Source organism: Cyanistes caeruleus, chromosome 2, assembly GCF_971803275.1.
Source record: "Cyanistes caeruleus chromosome 2, bCyaCae1.hap1.1, whole genome shotgun sequence".
Classification (NCBI taxonomy): Eukaryota; Metazoa; Chordata; class Aves; order Passeriformes; family Paridae; genus Cyanistes; species Cyanistes caeruleus.
The window spans coordinates 21089079-21115667 of NC_141702.1; the positions used below are offsets into that span (position 1 = coordinate 21089079).

Here is a 26589-nt window from a genome sequence, read left to right on the forward strand (position 1 = left end):
CAAATATCAAGTCGTGCTTTAGCCATCACAGTACATGTAGTATCATTTTTATGATATGACACTGTCCAGAACATATGTACGAAGCCAACAATAAGTGTCTGATGTGTCTGTAACAGCTGCTACATACTCCAAATTTGGCATCCTGTTATCAATTTCCATAAAACACTCTTACATATTCCTTCTCCCACCTCTAGGATATATGACCTCTTAGAGGACAAGTGTAATCAGAATTTCATCACTTGGCAGATGCCAAGAAGACACAAATTGTTGTTCTGAGAGGAAACAAAATGAATGCATGCACAATATTGAATCTCATAATTGAAAATTTTTGAGCGGCCTCCATTAAATTTAATACTAAATATTATTCCTGATAGGTTCCATTTTAAATAAGAAAAGAACTGGAGCATCAACGTTTATACCTATATCTTAACAACTGGTCATATACGTACTCATAGAACTTCAAGGAAGGAAGTAAAACACAATCAGTGTTTTGCACCAAGTAAATATTTTCTGCTTTATAATTTTTTATACTGTCCTTGCATAATGAATCATTTTTCTCACCAAAAAATACAACAAACCAAGCCATGCATGCACATAAGCAATTTTGATCAGTGTTCCTGATTTTTTAATCATTTTCCTGGTCTGAGATATGAGAGAGGCAAGAAATACTGCTGTCTGCCAGCTGGGAATAGCCATAGAAGGCAGAATTTTAGAAAGAATCACATATACTATTTTTCCATGTCTCTCCCCCAGAATATGGCAGAAGGGCAAGATGGATTAAGGAAAGCTACGCACAGAAAGGGAATAGCCAGACTGGCATTGTCCATCTGTCTCCTTTTGATCATTCTCTAAAGGCTGTTTCCAGTTTGCTCAAGTTAATGCAGCCTTCACACCAAGCTTGATAAAACTGCAGTTAAAAACAGTAGCGGTTTTCTGATTGTCTTTCATTGATGTCTTGCACTGTGCAGAAAGCAAAGAGCTTTCTACACTTTCCCTACTAGTAAAGAGCTTTATACACTTTCCTTAAGGTTGACACCATTTGGCTTGTAATATCAATCATTAAGAGAATTTTTACTTGCATGAAGAGGCATCTGGTTTTCTCCTCTCCCTTTTCAGAGCTGACTTTGATGATTCTGCAACCTATTCAGCAGTTGCAACAAACGTCCACGGTCAGGCATCAACTAATTGTGCTGTGATTGTGCGAAGTAAGTCCTACTTTATATTTAAAACAATAAATAAATATAATCCTCATGTCACTGAATGTTTCTTGTATGTTTATTCGTAGGGTTCAGAGAGGATGAAGAGCCTCACCCAGCTGCGATAATGCCCTTCCACTGTAAGCCTTTTTATCCTATTTGTTTAGATAATTTATGTCCTCTTGTCAGAGTAATGTTTTACAGATTAGAAAACTGGATACAGCTTGCTTCTTCTGACTTTGCTCTTTAATAGCTGAGTTATAGCAGGAGCTGTCCAGATGGTCTTGCTTTTCTGCTTGAATTTCTAGATCAGCATACAGTATAACAGAAAACTCCATCTCCTGCTCAGATCAGACACTTACCTGTGCCAAGTACAATTCACTTGTACTCAATAGTGCTTTCATTTTCTCATGCATAGTGCCCCTGTCATATGATGTTTGCTTCACCCACATTGATGTGCAGTTTCTGGAGAAGTTTGGAGTCACTTTTGCAACTGAAGGGGAGACACTGACCTTGAAGTGTTCTATGCTGATCACTCCAGAGTTGAAAAGACTAAGACCTCGTGCTGAGTGGTATAGAGATGGTAAGTTATTACATTGAATAGAATCTACCTGGAAAATGCTGGAGGAGACATTGAGGATACAGGTCAGGTTTAGAGCATCATATTCTCAGAAGTAAATCTGGAATAGAGAAAAAGAAGTATCTCTAGTTAGAGTTTGTAGTTCTGCACTCTCAATTAAGTGACTTGGTCAATGTTTTCTTGAGCACACATTAATAGCAGCAGGAGATAACCTAATATTGTGATAGCAAAAGAGTTAGAACATTTACTTGGAAGAGATACAAACCCAGTTCTTAGGTTTCACAATGACCCACAGTTGAATACTGTGACCACTGAGCTGAAGGGTACCCACAGGGCAGTAAATTAAAGTTTGAGGTACTGAGGTATGGGTGTGGGTCTCCACTTTAATCTTGCTCTAGCATTTATTGTGAATTTTATATTAAAATCACATGAATGTACACTTAGGTAATACTTCCAGAAGCCAGGCCTGATAAACATATGTTTGTTCTGCTGTTTATGTGCCATGTTAGTAGGTTTCTTACCTTTCCTCTTTCATCTATGAAAACCTGTTATGCCAGGTGAAGCAATCTTTACCATGAAATACTCAAAATAACATCACTAAACTTTCCATATACTGGGGTAGATAGTACAAAAAGCCTGGATGAGTAGTGTTTGTTCACTGCAGCAGAACAGGGTTTTGAAACATAAAACTAGTTACTTAATGGATAGAAGCCTGTTGTAGATATTTAGCACACCACTTTTCACCAACCACAATTTGTGCAGGATTCTAAAGTAATTATTCTACCTGATGGTTAACCAAGGAAAGCCTTGGTTATTTTTGAATGGTTAGACCTTTCCACAAAGGGACCATGTTTGATGATGGTGGACTTCCAAGACTGATGTTTGGACTGGTCCCAAATAAAGTTGGCAGAAATTTCCATAGTGGAAAAAAATGTGATGAATAAACTAAGAAATCACAGTAAGATTAAAAAGGCAGTCAAGAAAATTCAAGAATAAGAAAATCAGAAAAAGAATGATTTTGTTACTGTGTGCTATGCCTTTGTTTAATGTATATTATAGTTTTACATAAATTCACATCTGATCCCTCAGGGAACAAACTACTACTTAATCTTTGATTCCTATTTTTCTATCTTTGTGGATAGAAAAATATCCTTGTGATGAACTATTAGATGTCACTAAAGTAAAAAAATATGAGATAATGAAAATGGCTTTTCCTGTCTCGTGAATAAGCAAAAATCTAAGACTGTTACTTGAATTCAGATTCTGTCCCCACAGGAATTTTGCTATACACTTCAGAATATTTAGTAACTAAAAATAATTGCTCACTTCATTCTCAGATGAACCATAATTTTCAAGGGTACCTTTACTTTGTCTCCTACTGGGCACACTTTCTCAAGATGCCAAATCTCTCAAATTCTAAGTTTGAGGTTGCAGCTAGGAAGAATTTCTAATTTTCAAGGACTGCACAATATTGTTCCACTTCTCATTGAACATGAATTTTTTTTGCACTATAGAAAAAAGTTCATGACCCTTTCTCTTTGTACCTTCATAATGACAATTCCTTCCTCATATGCAACAATATCTCTTTGTTTCCCCACTTGTTTAACTTAGTAAGTCCTTACTTGTGAATACCTGAGATGAAAGCTTGGTTTGTTTTAAGCCAATATGTTTTTGCTAGGGAGTCAGATAGGTGCTCATCCCATTATTCTACTTCTGTTAAGTGAAGTAGGATGTTATAAACAAGCTTAGATTAGTCCTTCATTACAAGTACACAGATCACAATATTTCCAAGAGATGTACAGGTACATTAGCTGGCAGAGCTTGTTCCCAAATGCAGCAGAAATTCATGCACTATGAACCTTTGTTATATGCTACAGTACCCTGTGTTGAGTTCCTTGAGAGTTGGAGGCAATGCATAAATATAAGCAATGAGAAGTTAAAAATTTGTCATATGTCATGTGCTTTAGACATTCTGGTTCTTTAGAGAGATAATATTTAATTCTACTCTTGCATTAAGATTTTACTCTTTCTAAAATTTTTGAGTTGGTGTTAATCAAATAATAGCTACTAAAGCCCTGAGAAGGATATGTATGATTTACTTCTAATAATTATACACAGGAGAAGTATGTGTTTGTCTTGCATAAATAAGCTTAACACTAGTGAGCCTTACTGAGGGTGTCTAGTAGACTCCTAGGGGCATATAAGTCAGCTCAATCAAATCCTCTGAGCTGATTTGGGATTTCATGAACATGAATATGATGTCTATTATTCATGGCCCACTTAAAACAATTTAGGATAGTTAAAGAACCTTTCAAGATACTGAAGGAACAAAATGAAAAGAATACCTCAGGAATGTATATCTAAACTATATCTATGACTAATCTATGACATGACTTCAGCTGATAGCAGGAAGTTTCTGTTATTGATCTCTAATGTAATATAAACACTATAAAGCTATATGTACCAGCATTCTGCAACCATTTATGCGGTAATCTAGAATAAAATAATTGAATTCAGAAGGAAAAATCATGGAGTGAAGAATCTAGCTGAAATTTCAGCAGAACAACAAATACATGATGAAATTTCAGTATATAGCAGTTCCCCACTCCTTGTATGAATTTTAATTAATGTATTAGGAAAATTATCTTACATATTAAAAACAGCATGTGAGGCTTGAGACACACTGCCTCTAAGGGTTAGTCTCCTAAAAGTAAATTCTGGGAGAAATAACAGAGCACAACACATGAATAGACTGTGAATAGTGAGAACTTGTAATTGTAATATTATTGTGGTGGTAGGTTTATGAATACTTGTTCTATTAGAACTTTTAAATACGTTTGATGCCTCAAAACTTTATTCTAATTGTCTTGCTACAAAGTCACTCATCCAAATTGCATTAAAAAAAAGTGGGCTTCTGATGATTTCTGTTGGATTTTTGGCCTTGTGTGGGGGAGAGAAGGTTTTCTGCTCTTACTAAACACAGCTGCCTCCTCAATTTCTGCTGGTGGGTACACATAAAGAATGGAAATGGGTGATTCTGGCCTTAGTAGCATTACAGGCTTGCCTATAATTTCTATATATTCAAACTATGGTGGCTATGAATCCAATAAAGCTTGCAGTCTAAATACGTGACCAGCTTTTCAGAGATGCCGGTTAATCAACTTTTTTTTGCTTAGGATTTTCCACAGGGCTTATGTACTGGCTACAGTTTCTAGGTAAAGATGTTTTCTGATTTAATTTAAAGTACATCATGTCTCTCTACACAAAGTACCATTGTGATAGGCATGACAGAAAGGGGACACTCAGGTTTTCTAGGTAAGGAGCTCATGACTAAGGATCTCTTGGGAAGGAATGTGATTAAATTTAGTTTGTTTGCTTCTCATAAAACTACTACATGCTTAGCTGGTTTTGGAATTAACTGCTGTAAGATTTAGTAGCCTGTGTCTTCCACATACTCTATTATCTGAATGTGTGTCATGTTTTATACCTTCTTATGCAACTCAGCTGGTATGTGAGAGCACTGATTTCTTTGCAAATGTTTGAGTACCAGCTCCAAAATCTATCTAAGCAATAGAATAATATACATTCACAGGTATTCAGATCTTTTATATCGGGTTCTGCTGCACTGATTACAACAAATTTGTATGTGATTTGCCTTAGGGAGTTAAAAATCAAAAATAATCCAATCAGCTATTTAAGAGGATGATATGAGAAAGTCCCTTGCCTAGCATAAAATATCCTGTTCATTCTTTTGCTCTGGTTTCACTAGGCAGTCAGATTAATGTGCTTTAATCATGGGTCACCACCTCTCACCTTTGAGCATTGAATTTAATTCAATGCTCAACAGGCATGCCTTGAACATTTAAGTTTGGTGTGTATTTATAGCATTTTTCAGACTAAGCTGAAACCTATTTTTTAAAATTTGGAATTAAAAATTGAGTAAACTGACATTTGACCTGAACAGGAAGCAAAACTTATTAAATATGAGACAAGATTCCACCCTGCATTCATTATAGGGTATGACAGATTTTCATGTCAATATTTCTAAATGTGGGTAACATTTTGTCTCTCAGTGTATTAAAAATTATAGCGATAGGAATTTTGTTGTTAGCACTGCATAACATAGTACTAGACCTCATGTTCTCTAAAATTCATTGATCAAATAATTTTAGAGAAATGCAACTTACAGTCTGTAGAGTTTTCATAGCATCAAAGCACTGTCATTCTGAATATAACTGGCATAAATATTAGTTTGTGTCCCAGGTTAGCAGAGAAGTGCACTAGGTGCAGGTTATTCTAGCAGCACTGTAATGTGTCTGATGGGTCTTCTCTTCCAGATGTGCTGATAAAGGACTCCAAGTGGACAAAGCTGTATTTTGGAGAAGGCCAGGCAGCTCTTTCCTTTAGTCATCTGAACAAAGATGATGAAGGTTTATACACCCTGCGCATGGTTTCAAGAGGTGGAATCAGTGAATGCAGTGCATACCTGTTTGTAAGAGGTAAGCTTTTAATCTGGTTCTTCAGGAGAAATTAAAAAACATTATGAAGTTTAGTTTTATGAAAAAATCCCATGTAATAACTGAAGTATGAAATTCATAGTCTGTGGAATTTCATAGTCATTTGATTTGTACATAGTAGTCTGTACTAAAAAATCAGTCACCTTACCTGAATGGGGAGCTTCAGAGGAGCATGCTCCTGAGGACATTTTGTTTCCTGAAGAACCAGAGAAACCGTGCTTGGGAAGAAACAACTTGTTTCTTTCTTTCTCATCTCCTTTTCTGGTAGGAAATAAACATCTTTGCATATAATTGGTTCTCACTGTGATGGTTTTGGCTTTAGAGATTGGAAACTGGGAATGAGCCTTGTTGGGCAGTCTTGAATCTTGTGCCTGGTCTTAGGGATACATGCAGGAGAAAGCAAAATAAATATTCCTACTACTATACCTGTCACAGTAATATCATTAACCAGAGAAAAGAAGCAAAGTAAGAAACTAGCTGACTGAAGAAACAGAGTTTTCACAAGAGATATAGATAAAAGGAGGTAAATGTATTAAAATAGAATAAAGGTCAGAGCTTTTCATCACATTTCCAAGCACAGCTCTCAGTGAAGTAAAAATGAGATTTTGCACGTACCTGCGAGCAGGACTTAGTATTCAGTTTTATATTTTTTTCATTGAAAGATAAAAATATTTCTGGTTAAGCAGTTCTTTCACTCTCTTAAACACACTGGACAACATCCTTGATGTGGTCAAACTGGAACAGCCCCACTGAGGCCACTGTAGCTGTATTAATTTTAAACCTTGTTCTTGAAAACATATTGGAGCATATGTGCCTTGTGGGAGTGTCATCCAGACAGTTTGTGTGGGGTAGAGGGATTGAATGTCTTTTCAGGGGTTTGAAATCCAGCTTCCTCACAGAACTAGTGCATGGGCTTCATCAGCTTTGCAGTGTCTCGAACAAGTCACTCTGGCACCCTGTTCTCATGAGAAATAATTTGCTAAAGTTATTTATGTCAAGGTTACATTCCAAGAAAGACATTATTCAGGTGAAAAATGCCCATTAATATATAAAAACTTTCCTACAGGTTTTTTTTGTAGTGATGGGTAAATTTCAGGTATCTCTCTTGTCTATTTTATATTACATTTGATCCCTTTGCATGCCCAGGACCCTGGCTATGTGCTCTGGAGTCTCTACTGCTGTCTGTTGGCCATTCTCTTGCCTTTCTTCATGGAGGCTGTGATCTGTTACTGACCTCAATCTACCTTATAGCTCCTTTGAAGGGAGAGAACTTTACCTGTTACAAGATTTCTTTAGGAATTTTGGGTCCAGATTAGTCAATATCTCTCAAAATGAAGCCACAAATGAGTATCTTAAAGGTGGTATACAAGACTATAAATGAAACATAGCATTATGAATCTTCCAGGAGTTTGCAAATTTTTTATTGTTTAAGAGATTTGTTTTCCTGATCTACATGTTTTTCACTGAGTACCTTGGTCTGATTGGTAACACACTGAGACACAGCTTTCAGTGTGACAGAGCATCAAAAACACATGAGTAGGTTAGGCTTTTAATTTTCATGAAAGATAATAGGTGTTTGGTTCCTAAAAAGCTCTCCTGTTCTCAAAAATATCCTTGAACATTTTGTCTGTATACAAATGTAGACATTATGGTCCTGAACCATTATTGCAGTGAATTAGTATGCCATGAAATGTTTGGGCTTCCATTTACATAAACAAGTAGCACAATGAACTAGAAGTCTTCCCTTTGACTTTTTGATGTATGTCAGAAAAGTTGGGGGAAAAACCAATTTATTTTTGTTTGTGGTCCAGATGCTGATGCATTGATCGCAGGAGCACCAGGGGCACCAATGGATGTTAAATGCCACGATGCTAACAGAGACTATGTTATTGTTACCTGGAAACCACCGAATACTACCAGTGAGAGCCCTGTTATCGGATATTTTGTGGACAAGTATGTACACATTAACATTTATTTAATTTTTTTAATCTCCAGAAATATGTATATACTGAAGAGGAAGAAATATCATTATATCCTTTCAGTGTGTGTGTTCCTTGGATATATTTTTTCAGACACTTGGCACTGCAGCTCACTTACACACTGTGTTAAGTTACTAGATTGTTCCCTGGCAAACTTTTGGCCCAGATGATTTAGTACTTTCACAGGCAATTCTGGGCACAGTCTGGGAATTAGCAGGGGCTGGAGGCCATTCCAAGTAATATTTGCAGGCAGACACATTTTATCATACACTTAAAAAGTTCAATAGTATGGATGTGGGCACATCAGAGAATGAGCTTTGACAGTATTTAATTTATAAAAGCTAGATCCATGGGCATCTTGAATGAGATTTAGTCTCTTTAATCTCTATACTGCAAAGGCTGAAACCTAGGAGTTATTACATTATCTTTTTATTTCTTTCTTAAATGTAGTACATCAGGAGCTCAAGGCCTGGACTCCACGGAGCTGGCAGTTTAAATCAGACTGGCAGGCCTCTGTCCTTCAGTGAGCTTTGCACTTTGCTGGAGTCCCAGCTCAGTGCAGGCAGCTGGTGAGCAGGGAATCCTGCAAGCACTGTTTTGCTCTTCCACTGAAGTGAATTCTTGCTCCTTGTAGCCAGCTCAGGTTGTCTGATCCTCAGTGTCTGAAACTGTCTGTCAGCAAAGCCTTACTGAAATGATTTCATAATGTATACTGCTCTGCACTTAAAAGCAACATTTGCAGCTCGTTGCTGTTTGCTACCCTGTCATTTGGTCTAATTCAATGACAACTGTCTGGGAATAACTAGAAAATAGTGGTTTATGAATGGCAGTCAGTATGAGGAAATTAACTTGAGACCTGGGGACTCTTACCATCTATATCCAATTTATGCAGGGCATAGATCACAGGAGTATTTCACCTATATTGTGTATAATCTAGTCAGATGTGCGTCAGTGTGTGTCACTTGTATCACTGCAGTGCCAAGGAGCCCTTGATCATGCCATAATTTTTTTCTGGTACAGTCAGGGCAGAAGAGTCTTCTACACAAAAGTTTACAGTAGTAAGACACAAACTATGTATGTACACACAAAACAGTATGTATGGGGACATCACTTCTTGATTACTTCTATACTCTGTGGCTCAGCCATTTTGGGAGGGAAAGGCACAGAGAAGTTTACTTGGAAATATGAAAAGGAAGAAATGAAAATGATTAGGCGAATCTTGCAAATTCATCATGTTCTGTGGAGATGAATATTAAAAATGAAAGTGAATAATTTATTCTTTACATGGCAAAGAAGAAAACCAAAGAGAAGGGAAGCAGAGAGATTTGAAAAGGCCAAGAACCATGGAAAAAAATGACCTTTACATTATGAAAAACATAGGAAACGGAGTGGGAATTGGATCTCTCAACAGAGGAGAGTGTGTAAAGTGTGTGACTTTCATTAATGAGATGTATGGTTTAGCATCTCAGCCTAGTGAAGGGGGCTTCTGTGATTCTGACCTGGTATGGGTAGCATGGGGCATATTTATTGTGAGATGATATTGACAAATGCTGTCTTCTGATATTCCAAGATGTGAAGTAGGTTTGGAAAACTGGGTGCAGTGCAATGATGCCCCTGTAAAAGTCTGCAAGTATCCTGTGACTGGTCTTCAAGAGGGACGGTCTTACATATTCCGTGTGAGAGCAGTGAACAGTGCTGGCATTAGCCGGCCTTCTCGAGCCTCGGAACCAGTTGCAGCACTTGACCCCCTTGACCTGGAGAGAACACAAAGTAGGTTATTCAAGGCTTCTTTGTTTTCAATAAAATGTTTAAGATTCTGTTTGCCCAGTTAACCTAAGGAGTGGAGTTTATTTATTCCTTTGATTGAGTATCTCACTACAGACTGCAAAGCAGCGTTTGGAGAGCTTCTCCATGAATAGAGTAAGCTGGCTTGCTCTGGGGAGTAGTTGCATTGATTTAGCCTTGTCCTAAACCCCTGTGCAGATTCTGTATATCATGTGCATGCACACCTTCTGTTTCGTGTCCTCCTTTTAGTCAGAGGGGAATTAAAGTAATTATGAATACCTTAAAGCACTGCCCCAGTGTTGCCTGTGAAATCTGAGCTGAATATGCAGTTTCCTTTACTCATGTTCTATGTATGTGTGTATGCTTTATGACTAATTTCTATAACAAAAGTACAGTTCATGATACAATTGATTACTAATCTGCCTCAAAATCAAATGTGTGACCATGACTCTTCCCTTTTAGCACATCTTTGAATAGTACTGTCTTATCATACCCTGTTTTCCTATGAAAGTGATTAAGCAATATATGACCTCAAGGTGACTCTATCTGGGGAAAAGTTTAATAACAACATTGTAGAATAAGAGGTATCCAGGCTTTTGAACAGATAATAATTTCACAATATTTGAGCAATAATTTGAAAAAATTGTACATATAATGAACTAGTTTGAGAAGCTAATTGAATATTTTGATCAACAGCTGTTCATGTGGATGAAGGGCGAAAGATTGTGATCAGTAAGGATGACCTTGAAGGTATGTAACATTTCTACAATTTCAGTCCATCTGCTCATACTCCAGGAATTTCACATCATAATTAGAAACATAACTTGAAAAGCAATCCATCTAGTGATAAACTCTCTATATTAAGAAATAAAGACACATTATGACTTGCAAGACTGAGAGAACACAAGTGAACAGTGAGGTCTAAAAAAAAGGAGAACATCACACTCTAAACAGCAAAACTTTTATGATATGTCGACAGCATTTTCTCACCTTTTTGCCTTCACTAGTGCTAAGCTGAGTTAAATGGCTGAACATTTAATTGCCCATTTGATTGGGCATTTGATTGCCCATATTTCCACTCTTTCTAGCTTTCTGGGAGCTGAGTGTAGTTTTCTTAGATTGATTTTGAGTACCTGAGGAAGTTATTGCCATTCTCATAAAAAGCTTACACAATCCATTTCAATTCTTTAATTACTATATCTACCTGAATATAGGGGTTATTCTTAAGGTTAATGTTATAGACTAAGTAATGTTTTTCCTCAGGAGAATTGGAGAGATCCCTGACAACTTTTGAGATAAAGCTTGAAATTTTTCTGGTTTTGGTTGTTTCTCTATGGAATGATTTGGTTTTTAGGCTTGAATAATGACCTTCTTTACACTTAAATTGCTAAAATTATTAACTATAATGGCACAAAACTTTTAAAAAAGTGTCTGTCTCTCTCACAAAGGTTATAAACTTGTAACTCCAAAAATAACACTGTCAAAGAGAAATTACCTGAGAACAGATGTAGTTTCAAGGAGAAACAGACATTAAATGTCTTTCCCAGTGCATGGACAGGACAGATGAAGTTTCTCTATTTTTATAATAGTACTCTAAATGAATTGGTATGGGTATTAAAAGATCAGATCATTACAATATCAGATTGTAATTGTCTTGTTTGGCTTCACAGACCATTCTTCTGCTCTCAGGATTGCCTTAGAATGACCAGGTCCAGGAAATGGCCACTTTGGAATAGTCATAAAAAATGATATTTCAATTTCTGTCACATGAATGTGCATATTTAATACAGTATGAATATTCAAATCTCACTCTTTTTGTAGATTGCTACTTTCATCTGCAAGATTGGAGACTATTTCTGAAAGAGCAATCTCACAGGTCACAAATGGTTTTCCTTTTTAGTGCAGGCTGTTGTCCCATTCTGGCAACCATCCTGTACCAGCATGTTATATCATTACAAAGTATGAGAGCTTTGTTTTTTTAAGAATGAAAGAAAACATGTTGAGATATTGTTACCTGAAATCAGTTGGAAGCCTTTTGTCTTAATGCTGTGAAGGAATATTGTAATTTTCTTGACTATACGTCATCAATTTCATCTTAAACTCAGCTGATTCATGTCCCTTTCTGAAAGAAGAAATACAGTTGTGGGAGATCAAATATAGAAAGCATTGTGAGAAATAAATTTTCATTGGATATATCAGTTTTCTTTAAAAAAGGTTTGGTTTTGATCTGGTAAATATATATGATGAAATAATATCAATGTACATTTTGAGCCCGGTTTGTTCTACGGTTATGTATAATCATTTAAAATATCACTGCCATGATTTAGAGATTATTACTGAAATGCTTTTCTCTTTTTTAAAGGCAAATCTTAAACATTTAGAGGATATATGCTCTTTTCTTAGCCTGAGAAGTGGAAAAATTTACCTTCAAAGAACAAAGATTTTTTCCTTTTTCTATCACAAGCCATAAAGATAAAATTTTTAGGTGTCTGCTGAATTGCTATTTCTGACCAATCACCAAGTCAAAGCTCCTTCAGGGCTGTGTAGCTGTGCCTGTGTAGAGGTCCATCACAGGTCGATCACAACTCACTCTCCCATCTAGTGCTGTTTTACCCCATTGTAAAGCAGAACCAGCTTTTTCTCATGTTGGGCTCAGTGAGCAGGACCATGAAAGACTGAGCTGAATTCTAACCTGGCCCAGGCTAGGCAGGTTGTCTCTAACACTGCTGGTAACTCTGCAAAAAGAGTGGGGAGAGTGATCAGGCCACACTGTGTGGTGGAGCCATCAGAGGGCTGGTGACGTATTTTTATGTCTCTGATTCATAGATTTTATAAGTGCTTCAGACTATATAGATGCTAATATCGTCATGTTATAGGACATACTGCTATTAGGTTTTCCTTTTCCTGCTTTCCTCTTTGTTTTAAAGGTACTTTTCTGATTGTACTTCCCTTCCAGCTATTTTCTTTATTCTAATTTCTCATAATAACTCTTTAGAGTTCTGACTTTGATCAAAAAATATTTGCATATAGTAAGCAGGTTTTTTACTAGCAGATTGAAGTAATTCTAATGTGATCAAAGGAAAAAGTGTGACAAATACGCAGAGTTTCAGGGAGCAAATTTAACCTTTACTGAAACAGTAAGTAACTAGCTGTCAATACTGAAGTTTTATTTATCAAAATTGAATTGAAGTGATCAGGTGAACTGCACAGATGATATCACAGCCCCTAATAGATGAGCATTGCAGTGCAGGGTGGGAAGGTTGAATCAGAAAGATGATCTGTAACACGAATGCTGACCCAGGAGTTAACCTGCTTTTTAACGCTTTGCTACATTTATTAATCTTACAGGGGATGTTCAGATTCCAGGCCCTCCCACCAATGTACATGCTTCAGAAATCAGCAAAACATATGTTGTACTCAGCTGGGATCCACCTGTTCCCCGTGGCAGGGAGCCACTGACGTATTTCATTGAGAAGGTACTGCACCTTATAGTGGTGTTCTGTTGAAAGGTCCTTCATTGCTGTGTGCAATTACATTCAACCCATTTTCAGAACTGCAGAATGAGCAATAAAACTAACACTTTCTGTGGTCTTGCAGGATTTGAAAGTGGGGTATTAGAGAAGCATGGATAATCAAATGTCTTATTGCAAGTTTTAATGAGCATTGAAATTCAAGGTCCAGAGAAAAGGATTTCCCTATGCTATTTGCTTACTGCTGTCTAAATGGGAACAAATTATTATGTAAAGTATCAGTGTTAAAAAAAAGAAAAGAAGCATCTATAGTTTTCACAGTCCTACAGGCGGAAGTTTTCAGTGTCTCTGTTAAAGGGAAATTTCTGCTTGTCCTGCAGTAGAGCAAGGAATAAACAGTAACTCATAATTTGATCCTGGCTTTAGCAGGCTTACGGCAGCCTCTACTATACACTGACATTTCCAATTTATCCTCTGTAAGGTCAGCAAGGAGGCAGATGCCTGTCTCAGGTTCACTGGTCCCTGGTACTCTTCATGGCTGCCTCTTTGAATTGAAAGGGGACTTCAGTGTTCACAATACATGAGGTTGGTTCTTCATCCACCTAATTGAATAAAATTTATATAAATCTGTCCCTGAGGCATGTTTCTAAATTATATTGGATTACATCAACTTGTTACAAAGATCTCCCGATAGGTAAAATGGGCCTCATACCTGACCTCGAAAACACAGGTCAAGCTATACTTAGTTTTTATGAATTATGCCTCTAGCATATGCACCCTCTTAACAATCCACAAACACTAAACCTCTTCATAAAACTGCCACACGTTCAATTTGCACCATGAATCTTTTAACAGCCCTTACTATACAAGTTGTTTTCTTCTCACATCTAAAATACTGCACATTCCTCCACAGTTCATTTCCTACCCATCCTGTTGATGTCACTCCTCTTTTTGCAGCCCTCACAGGTTGTCTTTTCCCTCTCAGACATGCAAGAAAACTCTCCACTTCCAAAGGAATCCATAGGCCTTTAATTTCATTCTTCATCCATTCCTTGCTGGATGTTGAACAAATCGATGTAAAGGGAACACCACTCACTGGTTAAATTTTCCAGCAAGCATGACCATTTCTCCCTCTCTGCTTATACATTTCATAGAAGTCATGAAAGTTTTTGTCGGGATAATTGTCTAGTTTTTCCTTCTATGCAATAAAATAGAATGTTTTTCTTGCATTTATTCCCAGTTACACATGTCTTTGCTTATCTATAAATTTCAAGAATATTGCTGTAAGGATTTTGAACTGGCTCATGTCATGGAAATAATTTATTAGTTCCAGAATAAGCAGAAATAGCCCAGATAAAAAGCTCAGAGGTAGATTTCCATTGAGTGGAAATTACCTACACTTGGTTAGCTGAATTTCATTCTAAGAATGAATTGGAAAATATACATTATCTGCTTTTTACAAATAAATTTATGTAGCTATAGAGTATAGAGCGGTGAAAATGTTGAACAAAAAAGTCTCAAACCCTACACTCACTGAAGGAAAGGGAGAATGAAGACTAAATGGCTATTATTAGAAAAAAAGGTTCATTGTACTAATTAACACCTGAATCTAAATTCTTTGCATGGATAACTAATATATATGAACAGCTTATTTAGTTCAAAGGTGAATGTTTGTTCTTTGCTTTCTACTGTCATCTCAGAATTTAGAACAGTTTCTAATTATTTTATTTCAAATAAAGAAGATCCAGCCCTGAAGAATAAAAATGTATTTGTAAAGCCTTCAAGAGACACAAAATGGAAATGAGTTTTCTATATTCTCTTGAAATGCTTTTTTAACACATAAATCAAACTGCAGAACAAAATGTGATGCTGATTCTTTGTGAATAGAAGAAATTAATGTTTTTCATGGCACAAAGTAAAATATATGGCAAAATAACATTTTTTTCATATTTTATAGCTTTTTGTAATGAGGAAAATTGATGTAATATTTCTTTTTTCTGTTGAGATCACTAGGTGGGTTCAGTACCTATGAGAAAGATTTTGATATATGGATTCCAGCTGTTTACATTATTATTATCATTTGTCTATTGTAGGTGTCATTATATACAGGGCATTTTCCAAGCACCCAGGAAACGCTGTTCCTCCTCTAAGAAATTCACAGTCTGTCAGATTTTGTTCCCAGAATATCTGTTCCAAAATTTTATAAGCACATAATTTGTATGCACTTATGTACCAAGGAAATTTTCTTCAATCTGTTTATTAGGCACTTAGGTTTTCATAAAATTTCAGAGGGATTCCATGACTAATTTTTGGTTAGAGTAAACGGTTTATGTGGGAAATCTAATGGACAGCACACTTGTCTCAGAGTGCTGATTTGCTGGCTCTCCTCCATGTGCAGTTGCGGTGATGATAAGCTCAGCTGCTGCACTGAGAATACTCAAAAGTAATTACTTCATTTGATGAATGCTTTTAGGGGACATGACCTTACTCAATAGAATAAATAAAGATAAAGTTGTGAGTAAAGTAACATTTCCCTCCCTACTTTTCTGCAGAATTTGGATTAGGGCTTGTTTGCTTGACTCCAAACATGTGTTCACATGAGTTTTGCAGGACATGAAAATGATTCTTTTGGGACCAGTCACAGTAGACAGTCAGAGACCTAAAAGAAAGCTGGCTGTATGTACAAGTGTGCATGTATTGAAGTCGAGACATACAAGGAGACAGTGAGCTATTCAGACCTTTTTGTAGAGTAATGGAATGCACGAGCTACGAGAATTTGCATATGTTTAAGTCAGGCATTTGAAAGTGATCCTTCTCTCATAGCTCTTAAGTAAATTCATGACAAGATGCAATATGCCAATATGTTCATATTTTGACAGTTCACAGAAATGATTCATGGCTTTTTTTTTGTTGTTTTTTGTAGTCCATGGTTGGCAGTGGAAGCTGGCAAAGAGTCAATGCACAGGTTGCAGTAAAATCTCCTCGCTATGCAGTGTTTGACCTTGCAGAAGGAAAACCATATGTTTTCCGAGTGTTGTCAGCAAACAAAAATGGTATCAGTGATCCATCTGAAATCACAGAACCTATTCAACCACAAGATACTATTGGTAAGATATTAATTGTAAGACATTAATATTAAAAACAATAGGTATTTTACTGTAAAAAGACAACTCTCATTAGAATAGTATAACTGCAAAATAGTACTCTATTTGTGTTCAGTTCTGTGAAGGGTTTTAAAAAGACCAAGATGCTAAATTTTAGAGACTTTCCAGAATTTTCCTAGTGATCACACACCTCGCTACTGAAAACAATAATCAGTATAAATTATTTTTAGTTATTCACTCTTCAGTGTTCTATTAAAGTGACGTCAAGAAATAGGTTAATCACTAACTTTGATAATTATATTTTCTAGCTCAGATAATTATATGCTACCTAATTCCCTACAGTTTCAGCTAGATAAGGTAGCCTTTCATTTCTTTCTTAGTATTCTGAGTTGCAAATTACTGCTGCTGCACTATTCCTGTGTCATACAGATGAGTAGACTTCAGGGAAAGAGGAAGATACAACTACACATTCAGTGGTGATTTTCCAAATGAAAATGAAGTGTTTATCTTGGGGTCACATTCAAAAACACAAATGAAAATTTAGGGAGTAGTTATTCATCTTGTTTTTGAAATATATATTTCCTTTTTGCAGTTTTGCAGAAACCACACATAACAGCTAGATGTTTTGATAATTGTCACCTTAAGTGCACATATCTTACCAGAACACTTTCTAGTAATACACAAAATATATATCTTTTATCTGATATACCATGGTTAAAAAATATATTCCATACTTTCAGCTTGATCTGTAACTACATGATAAATAAAAGCATCTTTTGCTTTCATATATTCTTGATTTGATGTCTCATTAATGCATATAAATTATTTAAAGCATTCAATATTCCCCAAGGTAGGGAAGAAAAATACTGCATTTATTGCACTTAGTACAGAAAATAAGCTATCCCTTAGGGGTTAACATAACACCTTCTGCATAACTCACAGCTTTAAATAAAACACAAAGTAGAAGAATTTATTTTGAAGAGAAACTTCAGCAGTATTTTCATACACAGAGTTTGCCACCTGAGCTAAAATATATCAGAAACACATTTTTTTTGTTGTCTGCACTTAGTGTCATTTGATATTCTTAAGGAGGACTGAGACACCTTCATGGGGACTGCAATCATTACACAGAAATTATGGGTACCTTATGAGCAGAAACTAAAGAATAGTTGGGGTATCCTAGGCCATCCTAAATGATACTTAACATGATAAAATTTAATTGAGTGGTACAAGAGTATTCAGTTTGAGATTAAAATCTAAATAGAGGTGTTTCCATGTAGGTATGCACACGTGCAGTAGATACCTCTGCTCTGACTGTGGCAATTGGAGCCTGGAAGATAAGTTGGCTGATGTTGTCATAAGTTGCCCCATGTTACCCAGCTGTACAGTGTCTCTTTTCGGGTGAGATGGATAAGTTTTCAGGACCCTATTGATCTCTGATGGAAGGCTCAGTTAAACTGGCCAAAGAGACATCCTTCTCAAATGCTTTCAGTTTGCCATTTCAGAGGACTGTAGGTACTATCTCCCTAGTCATATCTGACAGCTCCATGAAGAAATGACAAATGGTCCAAAATGGCCCTAAATTAAATTATTTGTGTAACTGAGTGAAGGCCTAGCCCTTTGACTGTAGCAGCAGCTCAAGAATATGCAGTTGTAGACATACAAGAAAGCCTAAATGTAGGTACATTTATCAGACTGAATCATTTGATCTTACAAATTTATTGCATAAAGTATAGTAGTGTGTAAGTATTATTTTTTATTTTAATATTGAAAGACTAAGTGGAAAACATGCTGCCTTTTGTTTCATGCTGCTTGCAGCTCTCTGCAATATCAATCTGAGGAAACTAAAATATCTTCAAAAGGCAAGTACTGGGTGCCTCTCTTAACCTGCCATTTTAGGCTGAGACATTGCTTTAGTTTCTTACATTATGAAAACTCAGATATTTTATAGTGTACAGACTATGTGCTGGTTCTTACTAAGATTTTTTTTTTTTCCATTTGGATCTCAATATTTCTGGTTCTATTTATGCACATTCATTTGTTTAGATTGATGCAAACCAACAACAAAATTTCTTTGCATGTAAAGTAAACTGCATACCACGGTACATTGGGAGAACTGTAGTCAACAGATTGAAGAAAGCTATATCCTCATTTTCTTGGTGGTGTTGAGGTCAGTCCTGGAGTATTGTTTCCTAGTTTGGGCTTCCTTAGTCAAGAGGGATGGTTGTAAAGTGGAGAGGTCCTCTGTATGGCAACCAAGATGACCAGGGGTTAGAGATTGTGACCTATAAAGAGAGCTATTTATTTAGTTTGAAAACTTACAAAGATGCTGGTGTCAAACTTTCCAGCATTGTCAAATGACAAATAGAGGCAAGAGCCAAAAATTGTAGCTTATGAAGTTCATTCTGGACATACTCATTTAATGAGAAATGTGCAGGAGTGCAGTACTGGAAAAGTTGTGCAGCTAAGCTGTGAAATCTCCATTGTCAGAACATTTCAAGACTTGTACAAATCCGTGACTGGCACTCTAGTTTGGTGTTGGTGATGATCTCACTCCCACTGATAGGGTGGATGGACTAGATGATCCCCAGAGATCCCTTCCAAACAGTGTTCCTGTGCTTCTATGACATTCATCTAGCTACTTTTAGATAAACTTCTGGCATGCTTAAAATTGTCCTGAAAATCTCATATTTTTGGAATTGAGGCTGTCATTAGTTAACTGTAAAACAGTATTTCTTAATCCTCATGATATTATATCTCTGTAGTTTATGTGCATTTCTTACTGAAATGCTGCAAGTAATGCTGCAGGGACATAAGCTATACATCATATTCTTATTTGAGAAATAAATGTGAGAGTGAATATTTTCATATCAGTATGCTTTTATCCACACTCATATTTGAAAATACGTATTCCTATAATTAACTATCATAAAACCTATATAAAATCATATAGGTAAGGAGCCTCACAGCTTAGAGAAATAAAGAGAAAAAAATATATTTATATACAGATATATATAAATATCCAGAGTTAGAGTGAAAGAAATATATTAAAACACATATCATGTAACAATATCAACATGGTAGGAGTAGTCATAGCTGTAGTGATTAAATATGATCAAGTTTTACAGTGTTTCATCTAGTTCAAATTACTTTTATTTTTATGTATTTTCTAATAGTATATGTTTTATCTCTTTTTCTTAGTTTTGCCGTCTGCACCTGGTCAGGTGGTGGCCACAAGGAATACAAAAACATCAGTTGTAGTTCAGTGGGATAAACCAAAACATGAAGAGGATTTATATGGCTACTACATTGACTATTCTGTGGTGGGATCAAATCGCTGGGAACCCAGTAACCATAAACCTATTAAATATAACAGGTATTGATAATATTTCTGTATTTTTGGGAAGTCTGAAAACTGTACCATATTTTTAAGATATTTTATGTGCTAAGCCATAGGGTTATAATTGAAGAATGTTAAATGTGAAGAAAACCAGTCTGCAGACTCTCAGAGCCAAGATTTCCAAATTGCAGGGAAATTCTCCTCACAGATTTTTGTTTTTTTCTCTGAGGAGAAGCGTATTTTTTTCTATTCCATGACTTTGAGTTTTAAAAGCAGATTCTAGAGACATAATTCTGAGTGTCTTGGATGTGAGTAAGTGCAAAATATGCCCTTTTTAAGTATGAATTATGTTGTGGGGTAAAGAGATCTGATGAGGAATAGTATGAGGAAGGAGAGGGAATTCTAAAGCTTTATCATAGTCCATGAGTAACAGAGCAAAAGGTCAGGCCATTTCTGCTATAAATATGGTGGCAAAAGTCAGCTTTGTCAGCTGACACTATTGTGCAGGAAAGCCAAGTGCCCCATTCCAGAAATATCAGAGCTCCCTGATCTGTTACATCTCTTCATAAAGGACAGTAGACCCTGTTTCTATTTCCCTTGTCATGACACTAGCACTGTTTGAATTTCTGATGATTTCTTACTCCTTCCTGAAGATATCAAACTTCATTATGGCATTCTTCAAGAAATTTCCTCTGTAAAAATCATACTTATTTTTTATTGGAATCAATCACCAGATGCAAAGTTTAGATTTGTTGTTTGTATTTTCTATAACAAGCATGTAATTTTGTTTAGTGTATTATGTCAGTCATTAACGGAGTCATTAATCATTAACGGAGTGACTTTGTGTTCTGATGAGTTCTTTTTTCAAGTAGTCAAGAAATTCGATCAAAGAAAAAGTAGAGACCGATTCTTGGTCAAAGTGGGTTGGGAAACCACAAAAACTAAGAAGAAACATTTAATTTCTTCATACGTGAAGATATCTTACAATAGAAGAGCTCTGAGTATTTTATTTAGTACAGTAATTACCTAGAACTTCAGATCAAAATTGAAAACTATTTTTGACAATGACTATAAAACTACAGTGAAAAATATGTTTCCTTCCCAGGATAGATTAGAATTTAGCAAACCTAAATTCAGTGGGAATATATTGTATGTTGTCTGCTTCTCCTGCTAGATCAGTACTAACAAACTAATGGGTACTGTGATTTTTGCTACAGCATCTCATCTGGTTATAATGTACTAAATCATGCCATTATATTGAAGTTTCCCTTTTGGAAATATTTTCCTTCGTGAAGCACTCATTAAGTTGAGCTTTTTAATTGGTACAACAATTTCATGCTACAGCAAAGAATGACTCTTGTAAAATACATCCTAATATGCGATGCTATCTTTTTTAACCCAGGTTTGTTGTTCATGGTTTGGAGGCTGGAGAGCAATATGTCTTCCGTGTGAAAGCTGCAAATGCTGTAGGACTGAGTGAAAACTCGCAGGAGTCGGAGGCTGTAACAGTGCAGGCAGCCCTTAGTAAGTGTGATTCTGTGCAACCCAGCTTCTTGTTTCCTGAATGAGTGACGTGTTTTCAGCAGTCATCTCCTTTGGTCTGATTTACTCTAATTGTATACCTTGCTGCCATCAGGCACATCTATTTAATGATGTCTATTCTCTGACATGTGGCTATTCTGGAGAAAAGGCATTGTTTTATAAAAAAAGTTTTTTATAATGACTGTTAGAAATATTGGGTAAGATGCACTTTAGGGACCAGGTTGCCTTTTGCTCCTAGGCTGTATCAAAGAAATTTATATACTAAGTTAGACAATTAGTTTCTGAGTGACTTTGAGTGGTACAAAGCAGTTTAGCATGGAATCTGCTCCATTTAGAAGAGTTTCAGAGTAAGAGTTTAGAAGAATAAGTTTTATTACTGTGAAGAAGTAATAGAAAACAAAATCCCCTCTGTTTACTCCAGGTTGGAGCGCAATTTAGCTCCTCTGTTGTCCTACAAACAAAATTTCTGTGTAAGATCATTTGTACAACCTTCAGTGGGAATGGTACATGTTGACTGAAAGGTTGAGTAAGTATTTACAACGAAGAGTACATAGATCTGGGCTAACATGGTCCAATTTGAACTAAGGGACAGAATCAGCTCCATACTGAAAAATATTAAATAGGACACATTTTCCTCAGGAGAGTGCCCTCCACCTCTTGGAAAAGACCAGTAAACCTACTTGTGAGAAATAATCCTCTAAAAGATTTATAATTCAGGGTAGTCAATAGAAAGTAAATTTGTATGTTACTGACAAAGTTACTCTATTTGACATTTTTAGGAGGAAGTGTGTCTCATATGGGTAGGTGGTGCATGGACACTTGCACATCTATCCTCACAAAGTTGTGAATGCACTTGCACCTGTTTGTCACTGTGTGCTTTGGAGATGAGGGTTGCATGCGGTATATCACCAAACACAGAGCACGTGGACCTTCCACACACTTGTGGAATGTGTGGGTGGCTTTTATCCATTTTTGTAGCCTTTACCCAAATTTAGTAGGACTATTCATAGATGACTTAACATTAACGTCTTTCTGTAGTATTATTTTAAGACTCTTTACAGGAGTTTGCTATGGTCATTCTTATTTACCAAGAAGTGGCAGTAAGCACAAAGGCCACATTTTGCGACCTCTGAGTATAGCACCATATCTGAAAAAAAAATAAAAAATAAAGAAGTATGAAAGGGCAGTTCTGCTGATTACTTCTGCTTTCATAATGATCACTAGTACAGTTACAAGATCAGCAAAGGCCTTTGCTAATGTATTCTCTTCTGAATGAGCTAAGTTACATTCTCTCATGTTATACTGGTAATTCAGCTGAAAGTATCAGATCAGCTTTAGGGCAAGGTGTTTAGCTGTACTGTTTGAAGCACCCCAAGTATCAGGAAAGGGGTATCTTTGGGCAGACTTTTATGTATGGATGACAACTGCAAAACTTCTTGCTACAAGGGGTGCTTGCCAGTAGGAGGGGATTAAAAAACTCAGAAAAAGGGTTTTATTCGTCCTTGGGAAGGTGCCTTGGTAACATTTCTGCTTCTGCTATAGGAGGGAGCAAACCCACACAAGTAACCTCATGAAGGACATTACTTTTCTGCCTCATAGGTTAAGTTACTGAAAGTCTAAGTATCTGCTTTTTTTTCTAGGGCAAACAGCAGTCACAGTCTGAATAAAGCTTATACTATCAGGATTGTACAGGAAATCTGTGGTGGCCATAGACCAGTCAGTCATATGACTTAATTTCATTCAAGTTTATCATCTTTGTTCTTTTTTTATTGGATGATTTTTACTGTATTCCAGAAGTATTTGAGAAGCTTATTTTTTTCTTACTAGGAAGAGATCTTCTGACCCATTTAAAACTTTTAGCATAATTTTTGGTCTGGAGACGCTGGCATTACTATTTCTCTGCAAAGTTAATCTATTTTTCCTTGCTACCCTCTGAGAGGGCAAAACATTAGGCAGATATTTTAAAACCCTCCTTGTTTATATCTGGTGATAAAATGAATGTTGGTTAGCAGCTTTACAACTACATTGCCATCATTATACAGCTGAGAGCAGTATGCTGCAGAAAACAGAAGCAATATCAAAAATGCTAAGCAACTTCTACACTGCAGTGTTTTTGCCTCTGTCCTAACTCTCAGGTTGTTTATTTCCTTGTAGCTTGTCCTTCATATCCTCATGGTATCACTCTTCTGAACTGTGATGGGCATTCAATGACCCTTGGCTGGAAAGCACCAACGTACAGTGGAGGTTCACCAATCCTTGGTTATTATATGGATAAACGGGAAGCTAACCATCAAAACTGGCATGAAGTCAATTCTTCCCTTATTACCCGGACGATTTATACGGTTAGTATTTTTTGATCATTATATTTTTGGTTTGATTAGAATTTTTTCTTTGGATTTTTTTTAAATGGAGAAATTCTTTAAATACTTACTTCAACAAAACTAGGCACTTCCATTCAGAGTGCAACAAGGTTGAACTTGGGCTGAAGAATCAGTGCCATCCGCTACTATGAAATTCTAATACAAATTAGGCCATCCAGATAAGAATTTTTTTTGAGCAAAAAGTGTGAAACACATTTTTCAGAAGTAACAAGATGAGCTATAGGGTGTTCCACAAGCCATTTTTATTAATGATCACTGTATGCATCACCACTATAACAACATACAGACAAAGGACAGAAGCATTTAGCAGGACAGGTAACTGCTCTCTGTAGAACTGGGGACTTATAAATGAAATGGAGATGGGTTGAGAAAAAATTAACTGTCCCTGCTCTTACTTTCAAAATCTGCCTTCAGCTGAAAAAGCATGTATATTAATGAACTCAGCCTTATGTCCTGTCACCTCCTTTACAGAGTACCAGTTTTGAAATAAATTGCTTCTGGTTGCACTTGCAATATATTAAATGTTTCTTAAAATAGGAAAATTTGAATGTGAACTTCCATGAAGAAATGTTAGGGAGATAGGTTATAGCAAATAATCAGTGTGATGCTTTTAAAATTAAGTTAATCAGATTTTATTCACAAATACTTAAAATTATATTTCTGCAAATTTCCTGTAAACCTTAGGACAGAAATAAGTCTTGCAGGTATTTGACACTGAAGTACAAGATAATGATGAGCTGAGGAAGAAAGTTTCATGCATAGATTGGTGGCAGCAATACTCAGGTGCAGGTGTGCTTGTGACTGATTCTAAGACTGGCATCTCTGATGTAGCAGATGGAGCATGGATGGTGAGAAATAAAAAAGGGTAGGTTGGATAGGCATGAAAAGGCAATACTAAGCAATGCTTTCCATTTTTATTTCTATTATTTTTATTTGTAATGCATTTGTAAACAAATGAGTAATGTAAATTAGGAGCCACCATTGAGAATTTAACTAGATATTTAAGTGTCAGTCCTGCCAATAACTGTATTTGTGCCTAAAGGTGCATCTTCATACATTAGTTTGAATGACTAGAATGTGAAATACTGATGGGAAATAAAACCGAGACAGCTTTTAGTAGCACAGAATATTTTATGACATACTGCAAACAGACAATGCCCTGAGATATTCAGTGCAGCACTGGGAAATCACTAAAGGTCTCACCTTCTCTTATTAAATAATTCTATGGAATTTCCTTTCTCTTAATAACCTGGATTTCTTATAGGCTGATCTTTTATTCTGTCTTGTGGGTCATACTATATAGCTCCTTGTCTTCAGTAAATTATTTCAGTGCCTGACTTTCCTGTGTTACCTTGTTTGCTTTGGTCTTATATTTGAAGCTACCCCATATGTTTGTTACCATAATGTTTTTTATCTTTAAAGTTATCACACCAAAATCCTTTTTTATCTCACGTTTTGAAAGATAACTATTTATTCATGAAAACCTAAAACTGTTTGGTATCTCCACTAAAAGTACTGCTCTCAGCTGTCTCTCTTGAAACCTATGATTAAAATATAATTGTGGGAAAATTATTCAGAGGAATCAGGTGTCTAAGACTTGTTTGTTTGTATTTAGGTGCTCTGGAAAAGGCAGGATGGACGAGGGCTGCTGCCATGAGGCATTCTGGGTGTCAAGACATTCATGCATTTTAGTCCTCTATTTTGATCTCAAAATCTGAGATGCTGGTGTGGGGATGGGCTCAATCAATAAGTCAGGGATCATTTATCTGGGATGTTTGCAGGGGAACATTATGGATTCTTCTCATTCCATTACCAGTGCTTACTTTCTCACTTTGCAATGGTAGGCAACATTAAGAGAAAGATTCATGCAAGACATGAAATACTACTGAAAGTCTCTTTCCTGGAGACATGTGTCAGTAGGTTGTGGAACAAATTGGATTGTTTTTTCTTTTAGTTTACTATAATTACCTTTTCTTCCTAGGTCAGTCCATTGTGACCTTTTAAACCAAAACAGAATTTGAACCCTTGCTTAAGTGAATGGCTTATGAACAGCCATTCACATGCAATGCAAGAAGATATTTCATTGTAGAATACTCACCCGTAGTGTATGCTAGTGGTCACTCATTGATTGAGCTCCTTGAACCTTTGTTCTAAACTTAACAACTTTTCATGCCAATATATGAGTGATGTTACTCCTAGGATTATGTGACTGAAACACGGACATATAATATAAAACTCTGAAGTGCATTTGGTTTAAGAGTAAAATCTTCAAATTAGACCCTTCAGTACAGCAGTAAGGCCTGGTAATTAATTAACTAATATTTATATTCAATTATTAATTTAATATAAATAATGGCTTTTGATATATTGAATTGTTTTCTCAAATGAAAAAAGGTAGAGGATTTGACTGAAGATGCCTTCTATGAATTCAAAGTTGCTGCTGCAAATCTGGTTGGAATAGGTCAACCTTCAGATCCCAGTGAGCATTTTAAGTGTAAAGCCTGGACTATGCCAGAACCTGGTAAGTCTATTAGTTCTTCATGAACCTCAAAGTCCTTAAAACACAGCCACAGAATTCCAGCCAAACTCTGCAGGATGTCTTTTGCTTAATGTCTTCCATAGTACCTATTGAGATTGTCCTTGTTTCTGAGATCTGTTAAAAGTTACCTCCACACCTCCAGTGATGACACTGAAT

The 26589-nt window shown here is 36.2% G+C and overlaps 1 protein-coding gene across 5 annotated transcripts in view; it reads left to right on the top strand.

Moving 5' to 3' along the window:
* The window catches only part of MYOM2 (myomesin 2), a 76543-nt gene that overhangs the window by 20272 nt on the left and 29682 nt on the right, over positions 1 to 26589 (top strand). For 3 of the 5 annotated variants that reach the window (XM_023922515.2, XM_086876023.1, XM_086876025.1), the window contains 13 exons: positions 1117 to 1205; positions 1286 to 1336; positions 1615 to 1779; positions 6114 to 6275; positions 8105 to 8246; positions 9843 to 10042; positions 10754 to 10807; positions 13406 to 13533; positions 16451 to 16634; positions 19833 to 20007; positions 21374 to 21495; positions 23668 to 23855; positions 26289 to 26415. In XM_023922515.2, coding sequence (XP_023778283.2) covers positions 1117 to 1205; positions 1286 to 1336; positions 1615 to 1779; positions 6114 to 6275; positions 8105 to 8246; positions 9843 to 10042; positions 10754 to 10807; positions 13406 to 13533; positions 16451 to 16634; positions 19833 to 20007; positions 21374 to 21495; positions 23668 to 23855; positions 26289 to 26415 — 1787 coding nt within the window. Of the gene's footprint in view, positions 1 to 1116; positions 1206 to 1285; positions 1337 to 1614; positions 1780 to 6113; positions 6276 to 8104; positions 8247 to 9842; positions 10043 to 10753; positions 10808 to 13405; positions 13534 to 16450; positions 16635 to 19832; positions 20008 to 21373; positions 21496 to 22292; positions 22314 to 23667; positions 23856 to 26288; positions 26416 to 26589 lie in introns of all 5 variants that reach the window. The other 2 variants (XM_023922513.2, XM_086876024.1) reach the window with 1 other exon arrangement.